The 22,634-nt window shown below is 36.4% G+C and overlaps 2 protein-coding genes across 5 annotated transcripts; both read left to right on the top strand.

Annotated features, from left to right (window-relative positions):
* Window positions 1-3,075: 3,075 nt before the first annotated feature.
* LOC125261210 (zinc finger protein 239-like) lies at window positions 3,076-11,841 on the top strand. 4 transcript variants are annotated; one of them, XM_048179825.1, is made up of 3 exons: window positions 3,076-3,462; window positions 10,607-10,756; window positions 10,935-11,841. In XM_048179825.1, the coding sequence occupies exons 2-3, from the start codon at window positions 10,672-10,674 to the stop codon at window positions 11,717-11,719; spliced, it is 870 nt and encodes a 289-aa protein (XP_048035782.1). In that variant the 5' UTR covers window positions 3,076-3,462; window positions 10,607-10,671; the 3' UTR covers window positions 11,720-11,841. The 4 variants fall into 4 exon arrangements, with proteins under 4 accessions (XP_048035782.1, XP_048035781.1, XP_048035780.1 ...); XM_048179824.1 differs by having other exon boundaries at window positions 3,090-3,377; XM_048179823.1 differs by having other exon boundaries at window positions 3,090-3,419.
* A 2,945-nt stretch (window positions 11,842-14,786) lies between these two features.
* LOC125261215 (zinc finger protein 431-like) lies at window positions 14,787-21,634 on the top strand. Its single transcript, XM_048179831.1, has 3 exons — window positions 14,787-15,877; window positions 20,426-20,588; window positions 20,785-21,634. The coding sequence occupies exons 1-3, from the start codon at window positions 15,758-15,760 to the stop codon at window positions 21,516-21,518; spliced, it is 1,017 nt and encodes a 338-aa protein (XP_048035788.1). The 5' UTR covers window positions 14,787-15,757; the 3' UTR covers window positions 21,519-21,634.
* Window positions 21,635-22,634: the final 1,000 nt, after the last annotated feature.

Raw genomic sequence — 22,634 nt, 5'->3', positions numbered from 1 at the left:
AACGATTCATCGTAGATGGTGTGTCTCAATCAGCTCTCTAGTTCAGTAAGTGTTTCGGGCACACATTGAATCTTGCAAGCAGGTTTAAACGTTTCTCATGTCAGTCTCTTGCATGGTCGCGTGAGAAACGTCGTGGCTTTCTTTCACCGCAGTGCACAGCAACAGCTGTGCTCACAGAAAAGCAAAAGACGCTTGCGATGCTTTGCTTTAAGAAGTTCTGTGGGGCCGTTCACATATTGCGTCTTTTCCGCGTGCAAGTCAGTTATTATTTTCAAATGTAGCCGCGCGGCAGGCGCGCTCATAAAGGGATCAACGCGGTCGCGACGCGCGTGCAATTCTCAACTTCTCAGAATGCCGCAAGCGCACCGCAGGTCGTGTGACAAGAATCAACCGATCAGCTATGGCCTTTCCGTAACAAAACATCAAAAGCTCAGCCGAACAGCTGATCATAGCTGTACATGGTGGTTTTATATCTTATCTCCATCAATATATCTCGTAGTAAAACTAATGCAAGGGCTAGAAATCATTTATCCTTTGCAGAAACATCCTGATCCTCTTGGAGAGCTCAGTTCATGGTTGCATAGCAACGACCGACGCCACGGGAGCGCAAGCGCTTTGGAAAGAAGGAGAAGCGGTGCGGCCGCGCCTTCCACGCGTTTTTAGACGCGATATGTGAAAAATATCTTTAATCTTCTAAATTTAACATTTTTTTTTTCAGTGACAGACAGCCCTATTCAACTGTTAATTTGAATACAGAAGGTTTTTATTAAAATTTTATATTTATTTATTTTATTGAAATGTGATCTTGTATGTACAACAAGGAAAATTATTGAAATTTGTTCATGTTTTTTTAATAAATCTTGTTTGAATTTCAGTTTCATTTTGTTCAAAATATCGTGATACGTATCGTATCGTGAACTCCGTATCGAGATACGTATCGTATCGTGACCTGAGCGTATCGTTACACCCCTAATAATTAAAATGTAAGTACTCTGAAAAAGAAAGTATAAAAATCGAGTGTCTGTAGACCTCTCACGACTGTTTTAAAGACAGCTCATTATTTCCATTCACTCCACCCCCTCCCTTCTGGGCTCCTTCCAAAGCCACGCCCCCAAAACGCATGAACGTGCGACTCCGACCACTGAGCTGGAAGACGCATTATTTACCTGAGACGAGCGGAGAGGAAGGAGCACAGTGCATGTAGTGACATCATGTCAGAATCACATGTAATAAAAATAACTTTATAATTATGAAGATAAACAAACAAGATGTATTTTAGTACTCACTATCAAGCTAGCATATTGATATTGGTAAAGTTTAAAATATATATTTTTTGATTCGCTAACGAGCTAGTTATCTATAAGGCAAAGCTAAAAACAGGTTGCATGATACACGTTTTTCCATTACCATCATTTACACTGTGATAAAGATGAATTTCGTGTAAGATTCATAACATATACGTTGTTCTACAGATAAACAGAGTAACATACACTCAAATATCAACTCACAACTGCATTGCAGACACAAAATAATAACACACACATACAACAAAGTGTGTACGACACACACAGATACAAGATAAAGACATCAGTAAACATAGGTAGAGAATATAAAAACAAAACAAAGGCGAAAAAAACGTGCAGGTAAACTTACAGGTGAACATGGTAAAAGAGTTAGACAGAGGGTAAATATAGTTCTAAGAAAAGTTCCTAGATGCGGAGTAACGTTAGGCCTACTATCTGTTAAACATGTATTTAGTTATCTAAAGCAAAATTATGCACAATTCAACACTATAGCTATCATCTTGAGCTAGGCCTATAGATTATTTATCGTCTCTACTACGGCTCGCTAAGTAATGTTATGTTAGCTATATTACGCAGCTATGTGTGCTAATGACACATGCTTCATGAACAAATAAACAAAAAAATATGTATGATCAAAATACAAAAAGAAAGATTTACCTGTCCAGCAGAAATAAAGCCATCAAGGAGTCACTTTTCAGCCCCTTGAGTTCCCTCAGTTCTCGCCATCGCTGGAAAGCCACGCCGATATTAACTCGCGTTTTATTTCTTTGTTTATCCAAAGACTTTTTGTTCATTGCCTTTTCTTGTACTGTTACTGTCTTCCTTTTTTTGCCTGGTTTGCCTTCACTAACTGCATAGGCTGGTACTGTGAATTTTGCTTGCTGTTTCTCTGCCATTGTTTAGGTATTCCTAGGATCCGTGCCTCTTGAATTCCCCAAATCAAACGTGCGCGCGCAAGTGGGCAGGTCATGTGTGGCATGTGTGGTTGCCATGGTTGCGAGAGAGTGACAGTCGCCTAAGCCAATCCTATGTTTCGTCCCGGATGGAAATAATGAGCTGTGTTTAATACAGATTAAACGGTATAGAGTCACTCGATTTTTATACTCTTTTTATCAGAGTTCTTACATTTTAATTATGCATGGATATATATAGACAGTTTAAACAAATTTGGAACAAATTTTTTAACTACCCTGCCTTTAATGCAATAAAGAAAAAAATGCAAAAAAAGGGGTAGTATTAGTTAAAAATTCTTCCTGATCACAACACTAAACCATCCTTAATCATGCACTTGTTATATAGTTAACACGACATCATCATCATTATCGTTACTAGGCTACTGTGTTATCGCAGTCCTTCGTTCAGAATATAAACAAATCCTGCACCCACCAATTAATGAAATGTCAGTGGGCTTCAAGGGATTTATAGTTTTTAAATTGTTCACTATGCATTTATACCATAAACAAGATAGTTAATATTTAAGTATAATGATTTAGGTGCGGGGTTAGCAGCACTCCAACTTACTGCGGTCAGTTCGTACAGAACTATGTTATGAATGGATGAAAATTTCTCCAAATAACGGTCCCTGGCATCTTTGGTGAGTTTATCGCGATATGACATTTTAACTTTTTTCTTGTGCTTCTTCATTTTTGCGAGTTATTTGCTTGTTATCTCTACTCGTGTAATCTCTTTCATTCTCACACTCAGCAGGGATACCACAAATATGGCGCCGCGGTGACGTCACACACAACAAAATCACGTGCCTGACAAAGACCGATAAATTATGACTATTACAGCCAGGGGTATGCTAAAACGGCTTGCCATAAGCCGCGACAGTCCGCCATTTCTGTTTCCTCGCTGTAGCAGCAGATACAATGTCTGTGCCAAAGAAACATTACAAATGTTCTGTTATTGGATGTATTGATGAACATAAAAGTATCCATAGACTCCAGGCATCCGAGCAACTGAGGACACAGTGGATGAATTTCATTTATGAAGGAAATGTGCCAGAGAAAGTCAGTAAAGTGTTGTATATTTGCGCAAATCATTTTACGCCGGACTGCTTCACAAACAAAGGTCAGTTCAACGCTGGATTTGCAAAAAAGTTGTGTCTGAAAGGTCAGTACCAACGGTTCGTGCTCTAACTTCATATCCAGAACAAGTAAGTATGGCACTTCATATTTTGTGAATGTTTCCAAATTTCCATTATGGATGAGCTTGTTAGAATGCTGTAAGGCTAATGTGGCTAAACTTTAGTTTGGCTAAAGTTTTCATTATCTCTGACTGCATTCACAGAAACTAGCTAGTTTTATCCCGAAAACGATCACCGTATAAACGCACATTTATTATGCACTTTATTTATTTTTTTGTCGGTGTTTTTACAGACGTTTGTAAATTATAACCGTAATTAAACAAAACAATACCCGCTTTATCTCCATACAGCAAAACAAAACAATACCATGCTCTATCTCTTATCTCTGTTCTTTAGCTCTGTAGGCATACTACAGTTCCCCCACAAGCACCTGTAACAATTTTTAGATTAACATACGGTAGGCTACGCTAAAATATTCTTGTTCAATGAAGAACAAACAGTTTACAATTGCTCCGAAACAGCAGAGAGCGCAAACTTCTGGGACGCTGAGTTTTGACACGTGAGAGAAGTATTTTTCCTCTGTGATGTAGTGGCCCTGTCCCGGCCCTGTCCCAAATGGCACACTCCGGACTTGTGGACTTCCTCAGAGTCCACACTTTGCTGACGTCAAGTAGTGCAGACCATAGAGCCCTTGGCGCGAGTCCACGAGGGCGCATTGAGAGGTATTTTTGGGTCAGACTCGATCGTCACGCCGGAAATAACGGTCTTGTTGTTTTTTGACAGGAGCTGCAGGTTCGGGGAATATGCTGCCTATTGTTGTTGTTGTTTTTACCATTGTGTTTGCGAGATGGAGCCGAATAAACTGAAAGGTCTCATCAGTCCCTTTATTAGATAAATATCACAAATATCTTATACAAATATTATAATATTTAGCATCGAGAACAGGTTTCTTTTCATTTGCAAAATATTATCTCCATGTCAACTACACAGCCTGCTTTTGCTTATGCCACCTGGGCATTAGACAATATATACATGCTTATAATGTATACAGTTGTAATAATACATAATGTTCCATTTGAACTAAGATTACAATTTTAACACATAATAAACATGTGCGTGAGTTTCAGATGAATTTACAGGTTTAAATATAAATACTAGGTTTACATATGACTCAGTAAAGCCCTGACATTCGGTTCTATTTATTTAATGAATCATAATGTGATCGTATTACTCAACGCGCTATTATTATGTTTGAGATATCAACCACTGGTCGATGACCATAATGTTTGTAAAAACTGTAGGTAACAACTGGTAAAATGTACACCTAGGTCATTAACCATAATGATACCTACACTTAAATATTTTCTTTTCAGCCATGTCATCAATTGCTCTTGAGTGAAATCTCCTCCCATCCGTTGTCTGATTGGCATTTCGCAAGGATTCCTGGGTAGTTAAAGTGTGCAGAGCCTGCATCTATGCGGGCTTCGCAGAAGACTGCTTCAAGGGTACAAAGGGGGCACTGCTGAGCACACTTCAGAGCGTTAAAATGCTGAATGGGACGGCCTACGGACTCGTAGACTCGGCGTGCACGTGCAATTTAAGTCCACGAGACCGAAAGTCCACATGAAGTGCGCCATTTGGGACAGGGCCTTTGTGTTGGCGGTTGCAGAAGTGAGCTCAGATGTTTGCTGTGAATGAATGTAGCTACAACCTTGATAATATTTATTCTTGCAAACTAATAATTTTGATGCAGTATTTGCAAGGGGTGGACACAGCAATGCAGCATGCATGACAGCTTTGGCCCAAGAAAGGGTAGCAAATCAATATGTAAAATATGTATTTTTATTTTGTTTTAGAAATGTTGAAACTTATTGCATCTCCATGACACAATGTTTTTTGTAGTAATAAGTCATAATGAGAAACTGACGTGGTGCACCGTGGCGTGCATCACATTTGCTTGCACCTCCTGTTCAAAACACTAGTCTGTACAACGAATCGTGATACAGGTATGATTTACTGCAACAGTTCATTAAGTAAGTTATTATAAGAAAAAAATATTGTCTGTTTCACCTACAAAAATAGTTCCAAACAGACAGCATACATATCAGGGCCAGCTATGGCACATGTGTCTCAGTTCTGGCAGTGGCAATGGTAATATGGTCGAGTATGTGAGTTGTGGCTTGTTGTGTTTGGCCCAGATGTGGCCCATGTGACCATTGCCGCTGCCAGAACTGGGCCATATGTGCCATAGTTGGCCCAGATATGTATGCTACTGCCAGCCACACTCAGGTTGAGTCATTGCAATCATTCCATGCGGTATGTGGGCCAGAAGATATGGGAGATGTAGGCCACAACTGGGCCAGATGTCATTTGCTATCTGGGAGGAGTAGAATGTTTCTTAGCAACACGCACAGGTGTTTTCTGACCCATTCATAAAGACAATAGTTGCATCCCAAATGACACACTATACACTGTGCACTTATACACTACAGTATGTACATATGCACTATGTACTCATCCATGTAGTGTATGAATTTTATAAGTTTATTTTGTTATTCAACATTGGAGTCTGATCCCCTTTCCACAACGTAATTAAAACTTTGACAGCTGAGTGCATGAAGTGTCCAACATTCCACACTTTGTTTTTTTCTGTTCATTTAGTGCGGAGGTCGGCAACCCGCGGCTCTAGAGCCGCGTGCGGCTCTTTAGTGCACCCCTAGTGGCTCCCTGGACCTTTTTCAAAAATGTATGAAAATGGAAAAATATTTTTTGTTTTCATATGGTTTCTGTAGGAGGACAAACATGACACATTTTTAACGTTTTCCAATGCTGTAAAAATGTGTATAAAATTAAATTTAAACATTTCTGTCAATGAAGATTTGCGTCATAGCCTGCGACACACGTTTCAGCCATAGACTGTAAAAGGTTTCAGCCTCAGCGCGGCAACGTCACTTTCCCGCCGAAAGCGCGCTCCCTCAGCTGGACTGAGTGGCAAAAGAACCTGCTGCGTGACTGTATTTAATAGGGGAAACTGAAAACGCGAGTAAAACAAACCATTACACTAAAGGTTGGACTCGAAAGTGTTTCTTACAACTTGTCAAATAAACCTAATCCATGGATATTGACATACAGCCAGGAGTCGTGTTTCCTGACATGTGCCTGATTTCGACGCCGGGGAAATACATAAAGCAAATCTGCCTGTGAATATTTTATATAACTACAGTATAGGTAGGTTTAAATCCGCGTAATCACTTATATCAATGTTATATATATCGTCATATTGTCCAGCCCTAAAATATATATAGTTTTATAGTATAGTTTTTGTCAGTGTTTATTTTAAAACACACAATTATGCAGAATATAAGATGGAAAATATTTAATTGATGATTTGTCAACATAATATAACAATACAATATATATGGAATGATTTTACCTCAAAATCCAACAATTTGACACAAAATGATAAATGCAAATCCATGTTTCTCTGCCTGGAGTCCAGCTGTTTCTGTGAATTGCACCGATCCATTTGCTTTTTCTGTAGCTTTCAGCAGTTTTTAAATGTATACCTCGGGAATACCTCATTATGTATTTGTAGCCTACTTAGTCATTTTGATAGTAGGCTAATATAGCTAATATACACTTACAGACAGATTTGTTTTTTGTTTTTTTGGTCCAATATGGCTCTTTGAACATTTTGGGTTGCCGACCCCTGATTTAGTGCATCATCCGGGTATTTAAAGTGCACTTTTGCTCTCTGGAATTTTCTCTGTGAACGCACTACTCACACTATATTTAAAAATGTCATAGAATAGTGCATAAGTATGCGAATTGGGATGCACCTAATGAAATACAACGACTGAAAACTGGCAATAATATTGTAAATAAAATTTAAACTAGTGCTGTCAGTCAATTAAATAACTAATTGCACATTTTTCTGTAATTAATCACAATTAATTGTGATAAAAACATTGGAGTTTTTGATATTTTTATATTGTAGTAATTTCACAGTTACTCTCCAAATAAATGTAGAAACAACTTAAAGCTGCAGTCCATAAGTTTTGCCTCTTTGTTGCCATCTCTGTTTGAAACCTGCAATTGCAAATATTTGCAGAATTATCTTTACTTGGGTTGTGCGTCGGCACGGCTCCTCAGTGCAGATGAATCTAATGTTTGCTGTCAGTCACCACTTCATTGTGGATACTGTACTTCAGAATCACAGATTCTACGTCTTGGAAGTATGACCAAAATAAGAATTTTCACTGGAAAATGTCATCTGAACAAGTAGCCTATGTAACATGTCTGCCACTTTTGTTCTGACCAACTGAGGGGAAAAAAAGCATTACAATAAATTGTGCTGCCAGTGGTGATTAAATCTAACAATCGCTTAGCTCGGATCACGTCAAACCATGCAAATTATTATTATTATTGTTATAATTTGTTCTCAAATTGTTAATGTTAACAACATCAGCTTTGCTTGACTGTGTATTTAGTGTGTATTATGATCTGTAGATACAATTTCTGTAGCCACTCCGCAGCCCGAAGTCTTTTGCTTTTGACTACGGGTGAATCTCCAGATGTCATTGATGATTGTCATTTGGACCTTTCCGGATTACAATCCGCCATTAAAATGATAAATTGAATTATTGCAGCTGCTGTGAGAAAAGGCTATAAATGATCTACTAGCTGGGACTCCATCTTTATGTAAACAGACGTAATGTAATGATGCAAAGACGAACGGCTGCATGCTTGAATTTCCTGTGGAAACCCACCAGTACCGCTCTTATTAGAAAACATTATTACAAGCTTAATGTGAGTCGGTCTAAGGTAAGGAGATAGTTTTGAACAATGGCTGGTTATGTACTTGCTCAAATTAAGCAGTCAGATTAAAATAGCACTAATGCAGAGGAAACCCTCTTGATTAGGCTTACATTAGAAATGGCGAGAGAATAGTGATTCACATCCAGATTTCAGTAAATTAATAATTTCTGTGTGTATTTGGCTTTAAAACATGGCCTCTTCCTTTTCAATGATTGAAGCAGCCCAAGCCTTTTCTCATCACCCTGTGTCAGCGGGTCAAAACACCCAGCCACTGCATGAGCATATGATATGCAAATCTCTCGGTTGGATAAAGCAAACGGTTTTTAAAATGACGATTACAGTGACATATATTAGGCATGTCTGAGTCCATTATTAAGCCTGATGCGCAAACAGTGAGTGCTCTCAGTGCACTGATCGCTATAACATTGAATTTTTGCATAAACACATTTCATTGTATTCATGTAGATGTCAAAATTTGTGTCCTGCAAATGTTTTATAATGGATGCTGGCCGAAGAAGAGTATGCAAGGGTCAGGTTTAGTAATAGCAATATGCAGTCAAGGCAAGGCAGCTGGTTTAGTGGTCTTTTGCCACCTCCCTGTGGTTCTGTTTGGTATCGTAGCTTGACTTGTGCTTATTTGTATTAAAAATCTAAACAAATGATTTTTCCACACATCATTTTTTGGCAATGTATCTCATACTAGTACTAGTATGTCGTGCAACACTACTATCGTTTGTAACTAGTTTATTTATTCAGATTTTATTACTGACTGTTTACTAATTCAATTTTTGAAATTAAGCTTGTGCTGTGTGAAAGCTTTTGCAACAAAATTACCTCATTGTAAAAACACATACATTGAGTGAGCAAACATTTAGATGAGTTATTGTAAAAAGATCATGTCTCATCCGAAGACTTTGATTAAACCACTTGATTCATATGGATTACTGTCACATGTCATACTTTTCGAATCTTGAAATTATTGATTTAATGTAAATTAAATTGATAGACATAATTTAAATGGATAGACAAATTATGATATAATATTAAAAAAAATCTAAACTGCATTAAATATGGTATCAAACATAGATATTTTTCAAGGTATCGTATGGAAGTTAAAAATTCCAGTGTCATGTATAAAATCAGTATCACATTTTCAATAGTGCGGATATTAAAGAAAAAATCGTTAGTTGTGTGATATTTGACCCAGGACCACAAAACCAGTCATAAGGGTCAATTTTTTTAAATTGACATTTATACACCATCTGAAAGTTGAATAAATAGGCTTTTCATTGATGTATGGTTTGTTAGGATAGGACAATATTTGGCCAAGATACAAGTATTTGCAAATCTGGAATCTGAGGGTGCAAAAAAATCTAAATATTGAGAAAATCACCTTTAAAGTTGTCCAAAGTCCTTAGCAATGCATATCCACTCACAAAAAAAAAAATCTTAGATATATATGGTAGGAAATTTATAAAATATCTTCATGGAACATGATCTTTACTAAATATCCTATTGATCTTTGGCATAAAAGAAAAATCGATAATTTTGACCCTTACAATGTATTGTTGGCTATTGTTACAAATATATCCGTGCGACTTATGACTGGTTTTGTGGTCCAGGGTCACATATTGCTTATAGCTGGCATGAAGCAGATGTTGTGATATATTTTTCTTCCCTATATACTCTATGTCCAAATAGAAAGGCTTCTCAAACATAAACAAATGTTGGGTGATGTTTGATTTTGTCAACGGGGAATTTATTCGAAGTTTGTGGTTTGTTATTGGTCGAACTCATGTGAGTGACGGGTTGCCCCGCCCTCACACCAGTAAACACATCATCATCAGAGATGTCGCTGCAAGAGGGAGGGGAAGTTATTTTTGATTAAACATTATGAGGAACATCCTCATTATTTAAAAAATAATGACGTGCACAAATAAATAATTTATGATAAATACCGCAAATTTCTATAAAAAAATAAGATTGTCCATTTTGATTTCATAGTGACTAAGTATATTACATAGACAAAAACACATTCAAGAGCATTTTTGCACCCATACCTTGAATTTTGAGGGCATTTTAACTTTCTATTATATTCTAATAGGACTCTCAAAGCGTGTTTTGTTTGTTGCAAAGTGTGTGACTTACTTGATAATGTCAGCTTTCACCTTGTTAAAACAACAATTACCATATTATAGTAGAAGATGCAAATTGCACACCCCCTAGGTTACTGTTACTTAATAATAGCTCTTCTTTTTGTATCCAGTGTCAGACACAGTGGTCTCATTTAAGATTTAAAATGTATTTCTCTTGTTGAATCATTGAATGAATAAAGTTGAAGTGGAATTAATTGTATGAAGTAATCTATAGAGTAATCTTTTTTTTTTTTCTTCAGATCAATCAAGCAATCACTGCTCACACCTTCATACAAGCCATTCCCAACTAAATGCTGTTGTGAAGATGGAGATTATTAAGGGGGACAATGATGATATCAGAAATTCAGAAGCACGCAGAGTGAAAGATGAAGATACCGAGGAACAAATAGGTTGGTGTCTGTTCTTGATTCTTCATTAATTACTGTTGAAAAACATGAATGAAACACATTTTCTGACAGATTTAACAGAATTGTAGACAGCAGTTAAAGATTCATAGAAGCCAGAAATAGCATGGAACAAATAGAAGTGTGTTTGAAAATCAAAACTAAAAGTATATTTTCATTTTAGACTTGATGAAAGTGCAAGAGGAAAGTGAAGAACTGAATGAAATGCAGAAGAAACGTCAGATTCAGGATTCAGATTCAGAAGCCAAAAAGTCTTTTACCTGCCCTCAATGTGGAAAGAGCTTCACGTGTAATTCAAGCTTTATTATTCACACAAGATGTCACGCTGGTGAGAAGCCATTCACATGCCCTCAGTGTGGAAAGAGTTTCAAAAATAAAGGAAACCTTAGTAGTCACATGCAAATTCACACTGAAGAGAAGCCGTTCACATGTGATCAGTGTGGAAAGAGTTTCAAATGGTCAAATAGTCTCAGAGTTCATAAGCTCATTCACTCTGGAGAAAAGCCATTTGATTGTAAACAGTGTGATAAGAAATTTTTTAAGGAATCGGACCTAAAGGGCCACATGAAAGTTCACACAAAAGAAAAGCCTTACTTGTGTTCTGTTTGTGGAAAGGCATTTTCATGGCTGGGACGTTTTAAAGATCATGAGAAAATACACGCTGGTGTGAAAGAGTATTTGTGCTCCGATTGTGGTAAAGCCTTTACTACAGCCACTCAGTTAAAAGTGCACCAAAGGATCCACACTGGAGAAAAACCTTACAAGTGTTCATATTGTGAAAAGAGTTTCAAGCAGTTAGGAGGCCTGCAAGGACATGAGAGAATTCACACTGGAGAGAAGCCGTATCAATGCCATCAATGTGGAAAGAGATTCATCTGTTTCAGAACTACACAGATTCACAGAAGGAAGCATTGCCCAAAATTAAATGGAATGGCTGCACAGTTATAAACCTTTTTTTAATTATTATAATTTAGTATTATTTGAGAGGGGGTGATAGAGATGTGGGAAATGTTTCATTGGTGTTTTCTTAATACCTCTGTATAATGCTGAATAAAGGTTATAATAAAGTATGTTTATAAGTGCAGTGCTGCTTTGTGTACAGGGGTAACTGCTCTATTTCTGCTGTTCCAAAAACATTACTGAGTGTCAGAGTGAATTCTCATTGTCCATCTGCTGTTTTTTTTTTTTTTCAGGGCAATTATATACAAAAAAAAATATATATATATATATATGATCATGCCTTTGCTTAAATGGTTTAACGGCAGAAATGTAAGTCATATTTTTATGGTAATATAATGTTACAATCACTTTAAAAGAAGCTGGCTTAAACACAACCCAAATTTTGACGACCCAGTTGGGTTGCTTGACCTCAACATGCTGGGCTCTTTTACTATTTACAAGTTGTTATACTGCTAAGTTAAAATGAACTCGAATGGGTTGGCAATTAAAGTCACTTTAACACACTTTAACAAAATTTCTACTGTAACACAGGCTATACAGTAATAATTAAAAGGTGAAAAATTATTAATGTGCTGCTCCCGGACCTTACTGGGCTATAACTAAAGCCTACGATAAACAAAGCTCACTAGAGCCCCTTATTGGTGGCTGCAGTTCATTGCACTGGTGGGGGTGGTGGGATTGAAACAATTTTTCCCTTTCTGTCGGCCACTTTCTGATGTGTCGAAAGACCTTTAATAGGGGGTCACTTTTGAGAGCCCCAATCACCTGTGACGTTTTCAGAAAAGGCCAATGCAATTGGCAAGTGAAATTTGCATGTCTGGACATGGACAACCAGGTAAAAAAGAGGGCATTACACGGCTGATTGTGTGTATTTCCACATGCCTTTCTGTTTGTGTTCTTCTGAGTGTGGTAGTTTCACGTTTCACGTCTCTCTCGGACGGCCACGAGCTTTGCCTTCAGCGTTTGGGCTGCACTCATGCCAAGGCATCATTCTTGGATGGTTCATATCCTCAATGTGAGAACATGACAACGAGCACGTTGCGTTCATGGCTCTCATTATTTAGACTAAGAGTCACTTAAAGGAACACTCCACTTTTTTTGAAAATAGGCTCATTTTCCAACTTCCCTAGAGTTAAACAGTTGAGTTTTACCGTTTTTGAATCCATTCAGCCGATCTCCGGGTCTGGCGATACCACTTTTAGCTGCAGCTTAGCATAGTTCATTGAATCTGATTAGACCGTTTGCATCTCGCTCAAAAATGACCAAAGAGTTTCAATATTTTTCCTATTTAAAAGTTGACTCTTCTGTAGTTACATCGTGTACTAAGACCGACGGAAAAGTAAAAGTTTTCTAGGCCGATATGGCTTGGAACTATACTCTCATTCCAACGTAATAATCAAGGAACTTTGCTGCCGTACCATGGGTGCAGCAGGCGCAATGATATTACGCAGCACCTGTGACCCCGTTTGCACAGGGAGCATGCCTTGCAACCATGGAGACATTTGTGAGAGACGCTGCGTAATATTATTGCGCCTGCTGCACCCATGGTACGGCAGCAAAGTACTTTATATACAGTCTTAAATGAGGTTGTTCTTTTATAGGTTCACTCCTGCAGAAAAAAGCCTTTTTTGGGGAATACATTATGTCACAGATAAGGCCATATCTGTGACATAATGTATTCCCCAAAAAGGCTTTTGCCTAGTTGATTAATATCTTGCAGGGTGGAAACAATGCACATGGGCTGGCTTGTACCAACACTCAACAATCATGGTTCCAAACATATACGACCCAAGATATCCATGAAACTCTGCAAGAGCCTGGTAGATGCAATCCTCACGGGTGTCAACAAGGCCTTCGGGGACATGCTCAATGATCCTGAGCTGATTGCGGATGCAATCCTCCAAAGTTTAAAACTTATTGACAACTGATGCAGCCATCCTCAAACTCAGTTCATGGACATATGCATATAAAACTAAATGAAAAGCAGGGACATACTAATTAGTACAGATTTATGTTTTTTTTGTTTTGTTTTTTTTTCTTAAATCACAAACTGATTTTAGAACTAAAACATTTAGATGGAATAATGGGTGTTCTTGTATATGTGACCCTGGACCACAAAAGCAGTCATAAGTCGCACAGGTATATTTGTAGCAATAGCCAACAATACATTGTATGGGACAAAATTATCGATTTTTCTTTTATGCCAAAAATCATTAGGATATTAAGTAAAGATCATGTTCCATGAAGATATTTTGTGAATTTCCTACCATAAATATATCAAAAATGTATTTTTGTGAGTGGATATGCATTGCTAGGGACTTTAAACAACTTTAAATTATGTATAAATCTCAATTTCTCAAAATCTCAAAAAATTGACCCATATGACTGATTTTGTGGTCCAGGGTCACATATGATAACTACATAATTGCATTGGGGGAAAATTGGCAATATTCTATACACACTTTTATCAGTAATGTGTCTAATTTTTGGAACTTTGGAATGATAAGATAAATATTATATTTTAAAACAAATAAGTGCATATAAGCTTTATATTTTTAACAAAAAAATAATTTTTAAATTGTTGCAGAAACATTACTAAATATGTATAGTATTGTAGGTCTTGACTTCATAAAGGGAAATATGGAGGAGACCTCACAGCTTGATGCCACCTCATCGAAGGAAGAGGATTTCTTCAAGCCATTGAAGTCATCCCAGTCACAGCAAGGCCCTACAGTGCTTGATAGCTAACTGACAATTGCTGGTGACGACATGGGTGTCCTGAAAATCTTCCCACATCTACTGAAGATGTCATTAAGGTTCAACACTCCCCTACATCTGCTGCATGTGAGCGAATTTTTGGCACTGGCCTCATTTTCAGTCCAAAAAGTGTTAGAATAAATTCCAGGAACTTTGAGAACCAGCTTTTGTTGAAGTTTGAAACTGAGAGGTAGGCCTACATCACAGTCGGCTCTGAATATTTGATTTTACTTTAACTAAAATAATTTTATTTTATTTGTTCATTGTACTGAAAAAATCTTTTTGAAAAAAACTTTTACCTTTTTTGAACACTTGAGTTTGACTGAGTCTGACTTGTTTGGTCCATGTTTCAATCTGCCATGTTTAAGAGGCTGTTGTGTTGATCTTGATTTGATGAAATATTGAAGTGTTCAGTTTCATTTATATTTTAGGAAATAAAACCTCACAAATCAACTGTTACTTGTTTTTCACCAACATATTGTTGGGGACCTGTGCTTCTTTTAGTGAAGTAAAGTAAAATACTCAAGTAGGCTATTGTTAAATAAAACTTTCAAGTCGTTGGTGACTTGTAATGGAGCCATTTTTGCAGTAAGGTATCTGTACTTTTACTCAAGTATGGTTTTCAGGTAGCCTACTCTTTACTTATGCTTTTTTTTTATTTATATTAGATTAACGCTTGTATGTATAAACACTATAAGCAATTTCTTTTTTACCACGAACGCTTTGAAGCTCCACACTACTGGTGCGTTCAAGTCTTCCTGGGAAGTTCGTATGTACGAGGTGGGAAGTCGTGTGTACAACAGTAGGTGCGTTCAAGTCACTTTCGTCGGAGTAAGATGGCGGTGTGCCTTCTCTAAATTAATTACACAAAATAACAACACTTCTGCTTCTAGAAAATGTAGAGCAAAGAATGTGCATTAGTTGTATGTTGCTTATGTTTTTAATTAATTTATGAAGCCATTGTAAAATGTATTGTTACATATTACATTTTTATATTGTGATGCTATCGTATTTTTGCTTGGAATCAGCTTACTTCGTTGTAAATAGAAAAGCCTGACAATGTCACTGCTAAATACCTGCAAGTATTGTGGTATTTCGCTATGTTTCTGACTGACACGCCCCCAACTCGTATAGATCGGCGCTTAAAGAAAATTACGAGCTTCCCACTGGTATTTACGACATTGTGGTGGCGTTCATGTCGGTTCTGCTCGTAAATACGATCTTTCCGACATGACTTGAACGCACCATACATTTCAGTGGGTGGCGGTAATGCATCTTAGGTTTCTTTGCCACCCGCCGATAACAACAGAAGAAGAAGAAGAAGAAGAAGAAGAAGAACAGCAGCAACAACAACAACAACTCTTTAGCCCTGGTGGTCTTGTTCATTTGGTAAGTGCTGGTTGTAGTTCAGTTAAGTTATTGTTCTCAATTTTAATGTCTTATAGTTGTCTCTCTGTAACTGAAAGCAATGGATTCAGTGTAGCATGGAAATCGCATATTCATGAGTTTTCCAGATATGCGCTCCTTCTCAGTCAGAACGTTTACTGAATTATTTCATATGGGCTAGGTATAGTTTCAGCACCGCTTACAATGAAAATGTTTACCTTCTTTTTGCTGTTTATACATTTTATTGCTCATTTTGTGCAGTCCTACATAATTGAATGACAGGCATCTTGGTGTAACTTTCAACTATTGTCTGTATTGATTTCAGTTGTGCTATTGTTTGTACTTTGCGATGTTTTAAAACTGGGATTCTGTGACTTTATTTGTTGTTATTCTTTATTGAATACATCAATGCCTATAGCAACTGTATAAATGTATCCGTGAGCATAATATTTTGTAACCTATGTGATGATCCATGTGTTAGTTTAACTGTTCTTACATTCAGCATTCTTTATGTTCTGCTTGTGGACTGCTGTCTCGTCGTAAAGTCTCTGAAGTTTAATTGTTTCTCATCAGTTCTCAAATGCAAGTAAAGTGTCTACTTTAATATTTCAAATAACATTTGTGAAAATAAAATGTCAACATATGGGGGAAATAATGTTTCAAAGTGTAAAATTGACATTCAGCGTAATGGTCCATACTGATTTTGCCATTAATAAACATATAATAAACAAGTTAAAAAATATATTTGTTTTCTTGGCTATGTTATAATTATTAAAGGAACAGTATGTAAGATTTTTGTATTAAAATATCCAAAAACCACTTGCACAGTGTTATATATATTTCGTTAAATTGTGTTCTTACATTATCCTAAATGTTTCCAAATTAAATTCACAATTTTAAATAGTGCCCGTACCATGTCACTTGTCGCCTGTCCATGACATAATATCTGTATTATCCCTGGTTTCTGCTTGTATTGCCATAGTAACCATGGCAACAGATGTGGACAACTGTGTAATGTCAAGTAGAGTTTGGGACAAAAGGAGAAATAAAACGAAGATCAATATCGGTGTGGCGTTTTTGAAATTCCAAGAGCTTTGTGACAAACTTCGACTTGACAGACACCACTCTTGCATGTGCTTTATTAGACAGGTGAGCAAATGTACATAAAAGGAATCAATGTTGTACAGCTCAACACAATCAAATGTTAGAATATCATCAGTATGATATTCTAATGTTGATTTAGTTTACTGCTAGTGTCATACAGCCAACAATTTAACACACTCAAATGCAGTTTATTATGATAGTGTAAACCATGTGAAACTGTGTTACCTCACAAATGAATTCATCAAATAAACTGACCTGTATGTGTAGTAATTCAGCACATGTGGGTAGTTCTGTAGAATGAAGCTAGTTATTTATAGAGCTATAAGCTAGAATTTATAAAGGTTTAAATACGGATATTTTACAAAAACGCATCCGTTCGCTTCAAAAGGCCTTTATTAACCCTCTGGAGCCGTATGGATTACTTTGATTATGGATGGATTTTTTTTTAAACATGGCCACTCATTCACAACCATTATAAACCTTTGAGGATTAAGGATATTTTTACATCTCTGATTGTGTGTCTGAAAGAAGATGGTCATATACACCTAGAAAGGCTTGCGGGTGAGTAAATCATGGGATAATTTTCATTTTTGGGTGAACTATCCCTTTAAGCCATGCCTACAACACTCTGGATCCTTCACTCGAAACCAAAAATTACTCACTCCCTCGAAATGTTTACTCTTTGAATTCTTGCACTCGTGAACAATATAAGTTAACACCATGTGCCTAAATGTTTGCTAAGAAGTATTTCCTACTAAAACAAGGTGGTACTCTGGTCAAGCCTATCCATAGCCTATCCATATCATGCCCAGTGCATTATGGGTGTTGAAGATTTCTTAAATATTTGGCAAAAGGGAAGACAACAGCCATTTTTCTCTGTTTTCTCTAGTCAGGTAGCAGTGATTTAAATTTTTTTCGCCATTCTACCACATAGGCAGTCAAAAGTATATTTTTCCAGCAGAGTGTACGTGTCAATGAAGCCTTGAATTCATTTAAAACATTGATTCAAGTTCATTCAGGAATGAAAAACTGTGTGTTGCTTAGTCAAGTCAAGTCACCTTTATTTATATAGCACTTTATACAATACAGATTGTTTGAAAGCAGCTTTACAGTAATAACAGGAAAATGATTCAGTGATTCATACAGTTCATTTTTGCTGTACAGAACCACTAAAAGTAAAGTGTCATTGTTCAGCTGAAGTCAGTTCAGTGTTGATTCAGTTTGGTTGTAAAGATAATCAATTATTAAATTAGTTCATTTCATCTATAAAGCAGTTCTGCAGAAAACATAGACATCATTGTCCAGCTCAGTTCAGTTCTCAGTCCAGTCAAATCAATAATATTGCTTATATATTATATTATATTATATTATATTATATTATATTATATTATATTATATTATATTATATTATATTATTTGTCCCCAACTAAGCAAGCCAGAGGCAACAGTGGCAAGGATCCAAACTCCATCAGGTGATAGAATGGATTAAAAAAAATAAAAAAAAACCTTGGGAGAAACCAGGCTGTCACAATATCAGATTTTTCACACCAGTTTTAGTGGCCAAAAGAATTCACGGTAATGATATATCACGATATCTATAGAAACCCTGGGGGAAAAAAAACAACATTATCAGTCAAATTCATCTTTACTTTATTTATTTTACTTTATTTTTATATTATGTTTTAACATCTTCAGTATCAATATTGAGATGGAATCTCTCAATATCTGGTTAAACAACTCCAAAAACAGGATTACCAGCTTCCCTTTTTACTAGCCAGACTGACTTTATTTCTGTCAGACGTCTAGCAGTTCTTATTGAGAATTAACAGAGGTTTGGATGTTGATGTCTTATTAAAATGTTTCAATTCAGGTCACCATCATGGAGATTAGTGTTTGTTTAGTTGGGCTCTTGACCCTTGACTTTTTTGAGTTGCTTCTTTTTCATCAATTGCAGGTGTTTTCAGAAAACATTTCTTTATTGATAAAGCAGATCAACATGTCTGTTTTAACAGTCAAATGACTTCATTAAAGTGGTTTAAACAACTACTTTTTCTGTAGTTTTTGCTTACTTTTGCAATTGGAATGTTATATGAGATGTATTAAACTAAAATCATGTGATAAAAATAATTTTTAACACTGAAGTGATTTATGTTAGATTGTCCAAAACTATTTAAAAATTAAATACAACACACTTAGACATCAGCACTCATCATACAAATCTCAACAATGGTGGAAACATAATAATAATAATATTAATAATAATAATTCAGCTGCATAATTTATTCATGCCGCAATGCATGCTGGGAACCATGAATATTTTTTGTATGCTGGCATGAAGCATGTCACCATTGTTGTGTTTCATATGTCAAATGTTGATGTCTATGAGTGTATAAATGGCACAAATTATGTTTTAAACAAAATGTTAACAATGACAGTGTTATTTATACACTCACAGACATCAATATTCAGCATCTGAAATGCAACAATGATGCTACAAATTATGTTTTTCACATTGGTTGAGTTCTATACTTTTCAGTAATGCTTCATTTCCTTAAGTCCAGCCCAAAACTTTAACTGACAAAATAATGTGATAGAATTTTATTGCCATGTCAATCAAGGTTGATATGGGCCATTTTTTATTGATCTTTGTTAATGTTAATTTCAACATTAAAATCTTGTTAACATTAGTTAATGCACTGTGAACTAACACGAACAAACAATGAACTGCTGTATTTTTATTAACTAAAGTTAACAAAGATTAACAAATAGGGCCTACAGTAACAAATGTATAACTCATGGTTAGTTCATGTTAGTTAATACATTAATTAATGTTAACAAATAAACCTTATTGTTAAGTGTTCACCTCTTCAATCACCCACATTTCCAGCATTTGATGTATTCATATAACCAATTAAATTTCGAACACACATAACAAAGAAAACAGATCAAAATGTATAACCATACTTGCATGAGTTGGAAAAATGCAGCAATTATTTGTTGTATATAATGAGTTGTTTCAATTGTGCTGATGTTCAGGGAAAACAGCACAAATAGTTGTGTGATATTGCTTTAAGCTGGCATAAAATAGAAGTTGCGATATGCTTTTCTTTCCATTTGTGACGTGTATATTCAAGTAAAATGGCTTCTCAAACAAAAATGTAGGGCGGGGCTTGATTTTGTCCATGGGGAATTGATTGGATGGTTGTGGTTTGCTATTGGTCGATCTCATCATGTAAGTGACAATTACCATATCATGTAAGAAGATACATATCACACACCCAAAGGTTACAATTACTTTATTATAGCTTTTCTTTTTGTATCCAGCGTCAGACACAGTGGTATCATTTAAAAAAATTTAAAATGTGTTTCATTTATGTTGAATCACTGAATGAGGTTGAAGTGGCATTCATTGTATGAAGTAATCTATATCATAATCACCTTTTTCAGATCTGGTCCTTCATACCTCATAGCAATTACTGCTCATACCTTCATTCAAGTCATTCCCAACTGAAAGGTGTTGTAAAGATGGAGATTATTAAAGAAGAGAATGACAATATGAGAAATTCAGAAGCATGCAGAGTTAAAGATGAAGATACTGAAGAACAAAGAGGTTGGTGTCTGTTCTTGATTCTTCATTAATGACTGTTCAAAAAATGAAAGAAGCTCATTTTCCTGACAGATTAACAGAATAGTAAATCGTTGTTAAAGATTCATAGAAGCAAAAATAGCATTGTTGTTAATAAGCCAAGGACAAATAGAAGTGATATTTGAAAATCACATCTAAAAGCATTATATTCTCATTTTAGACTTAATGAAAGTGCAAGAGGAAAGTGAAGAATTGAATGAAATGGAGAAGAAACATCAGATTCAGGAACTTCATGATGCCATAACTGGAGAAAAAAAAGGACAAGAACTACAAAGAGCAGAAGCCAAAACGTCTTTTACCTGCCCTCAATGTGGAAAGAGCTACAAAAACCTTAAAATTCACATGCAAATTCACACTGAAGAGAAGCCGTTCACATGTGATCAGTGTGGAAAGAATTTAAAATGGTCAAATAGTCTCAGAGTTCATAAGCTCGTTCACTCTGGAGAAAAGCCATTTGACTGTGATCAGTGCGGTAAGAAATTTTTTAAGGAATCTGACCTAAAGGACCACATGAAAGTTCACACAAAAGAGAAGCCTTACTTGTGTTCTGTTTGTGGAAAGGCATTTTCATGGCTGGGCCAATTTAAAGACCATGAGAAAATACACGCTGGTGTGAAAGAGTATTTGTGCTCCGATTGTGGTAAAGCCTTTACTACAGCCACTCAGTTAAAAGTGCACCAAAGGACCCACACTGGAGAAAAACCTTACAAGTGTTCATATTGTGAAAAGAGTTTCAAACAGTTAGGAGGCCTGCAAGGACATGAGAGAATTCACACTGGAGAGAAGCCGTATCAATACCATCAATGTGGAAAGAGATTTGGCCACTCCAGAGTTGCAAAGATTCACAGAAAGAAGCATTGCCCAAAATTAAATGGAATATCAGTACAATTATAAGCAATTTATAATAATATTTATTATTTTTATTTCAGAGGGGGTGTTATAAATGTGAGAATTGACTGGTGTTTTCTTCATACCTCTGTATAATTCTGAATAAAATTTATAATAAAATATGTTTGTAAGTGCAGTGCTGCTTTGTGTCAGGGGTAACTGCTCTATTTCTGCTGTTCTATAAGCGTCACCTACTGTCAGAGAGTGAATTTTCATTCAGTCCATCTGCCATTTTTTCAGGGCAATTATATATAAAATACAAAATCATTTATGATCATGGATTAAAATGGTTTAAAGGTGGAAATATAAGGGCAGGGGGAGTAGAGTGCAGTCCCAAGGGTACCCCCAGCCTGTGAGGGGCGAGGTGTTTGGCAAGCAGGGCGGGGCTGAGAGCCATGGCAGTGGAATGAGACTGGTGGCACAATTGCTATTGAGTGTCACCTGCGCATCACACAGGCCTTACAGAAGGAGATCTGGAGGGATAAAAGGAGTGACCAGGGCTGGATTTTATTTTGTGTTCAGTGATGCCAGATTGGGCAGGTTTTGAATTTGATTGTGCGGGGAAAAATTTGTTTGGGCAGGTGGACAAAACTTGGGCTGGTTTGGGGTCAGTTCGGCAGTTTTCAAACATCTACATTTTATAGGCTAATTGGTTAATAAACAAAACTCAAGTGTGCATGATATACTCCATAAAATCAGTTATCATGACGTAACAGGCCACTGACTCTTATTGATAGAGTTCCCATTCACTCGCATTATTTGACTGACAGACAGCAACGTTGCAGTTAAAAATCATTTGTGTTCTACTGAAGAAACAAAGTCACCTACATCTTGGATGCGCTGGGGGTAAGCAGATAAACATCAAATTTTCATTTTTGGGTGAACTATCCCTTTAAAGTGGAAAAAAATTATATTTTGTCAACTCCTTCAGGTTTTATGTCTGATGGTTGACAAGTGCTCTCAAAAAGTCTATATAATGTGATTTAATGTGTTTTTTTTTTCTTTTTTTCTTTGCATATGGGTAATTCTTATAATGCTGTTTCATGATTATATTTACATATACTGTATATTTGGCCCCATCTGGACCTTTGTCAACTCCGTCAGTATTTGTCAACTTCAATA

This window comes from Megalobrama amblycephala, unplaced genomic scaffold (genome assembly GCF_018812025.1).
Source record: "Megalobrama amblycephala isolate DHTTF-2021 unplaced genomic scaffold, ASM1881202v1 scaffold370, whole genome shotgun sequence".
Taxonomy (NCBI): domain Eukaryota; kingdom Metazoa; phylum Chordata; class Actinopteri; order Cypriniformes; family Xenocyprididae; genus Megalobrama; species Megalobrama amblycephala.
This window is presented reverse-complemented; position numbering and strand designations above follow the sequence as displayed.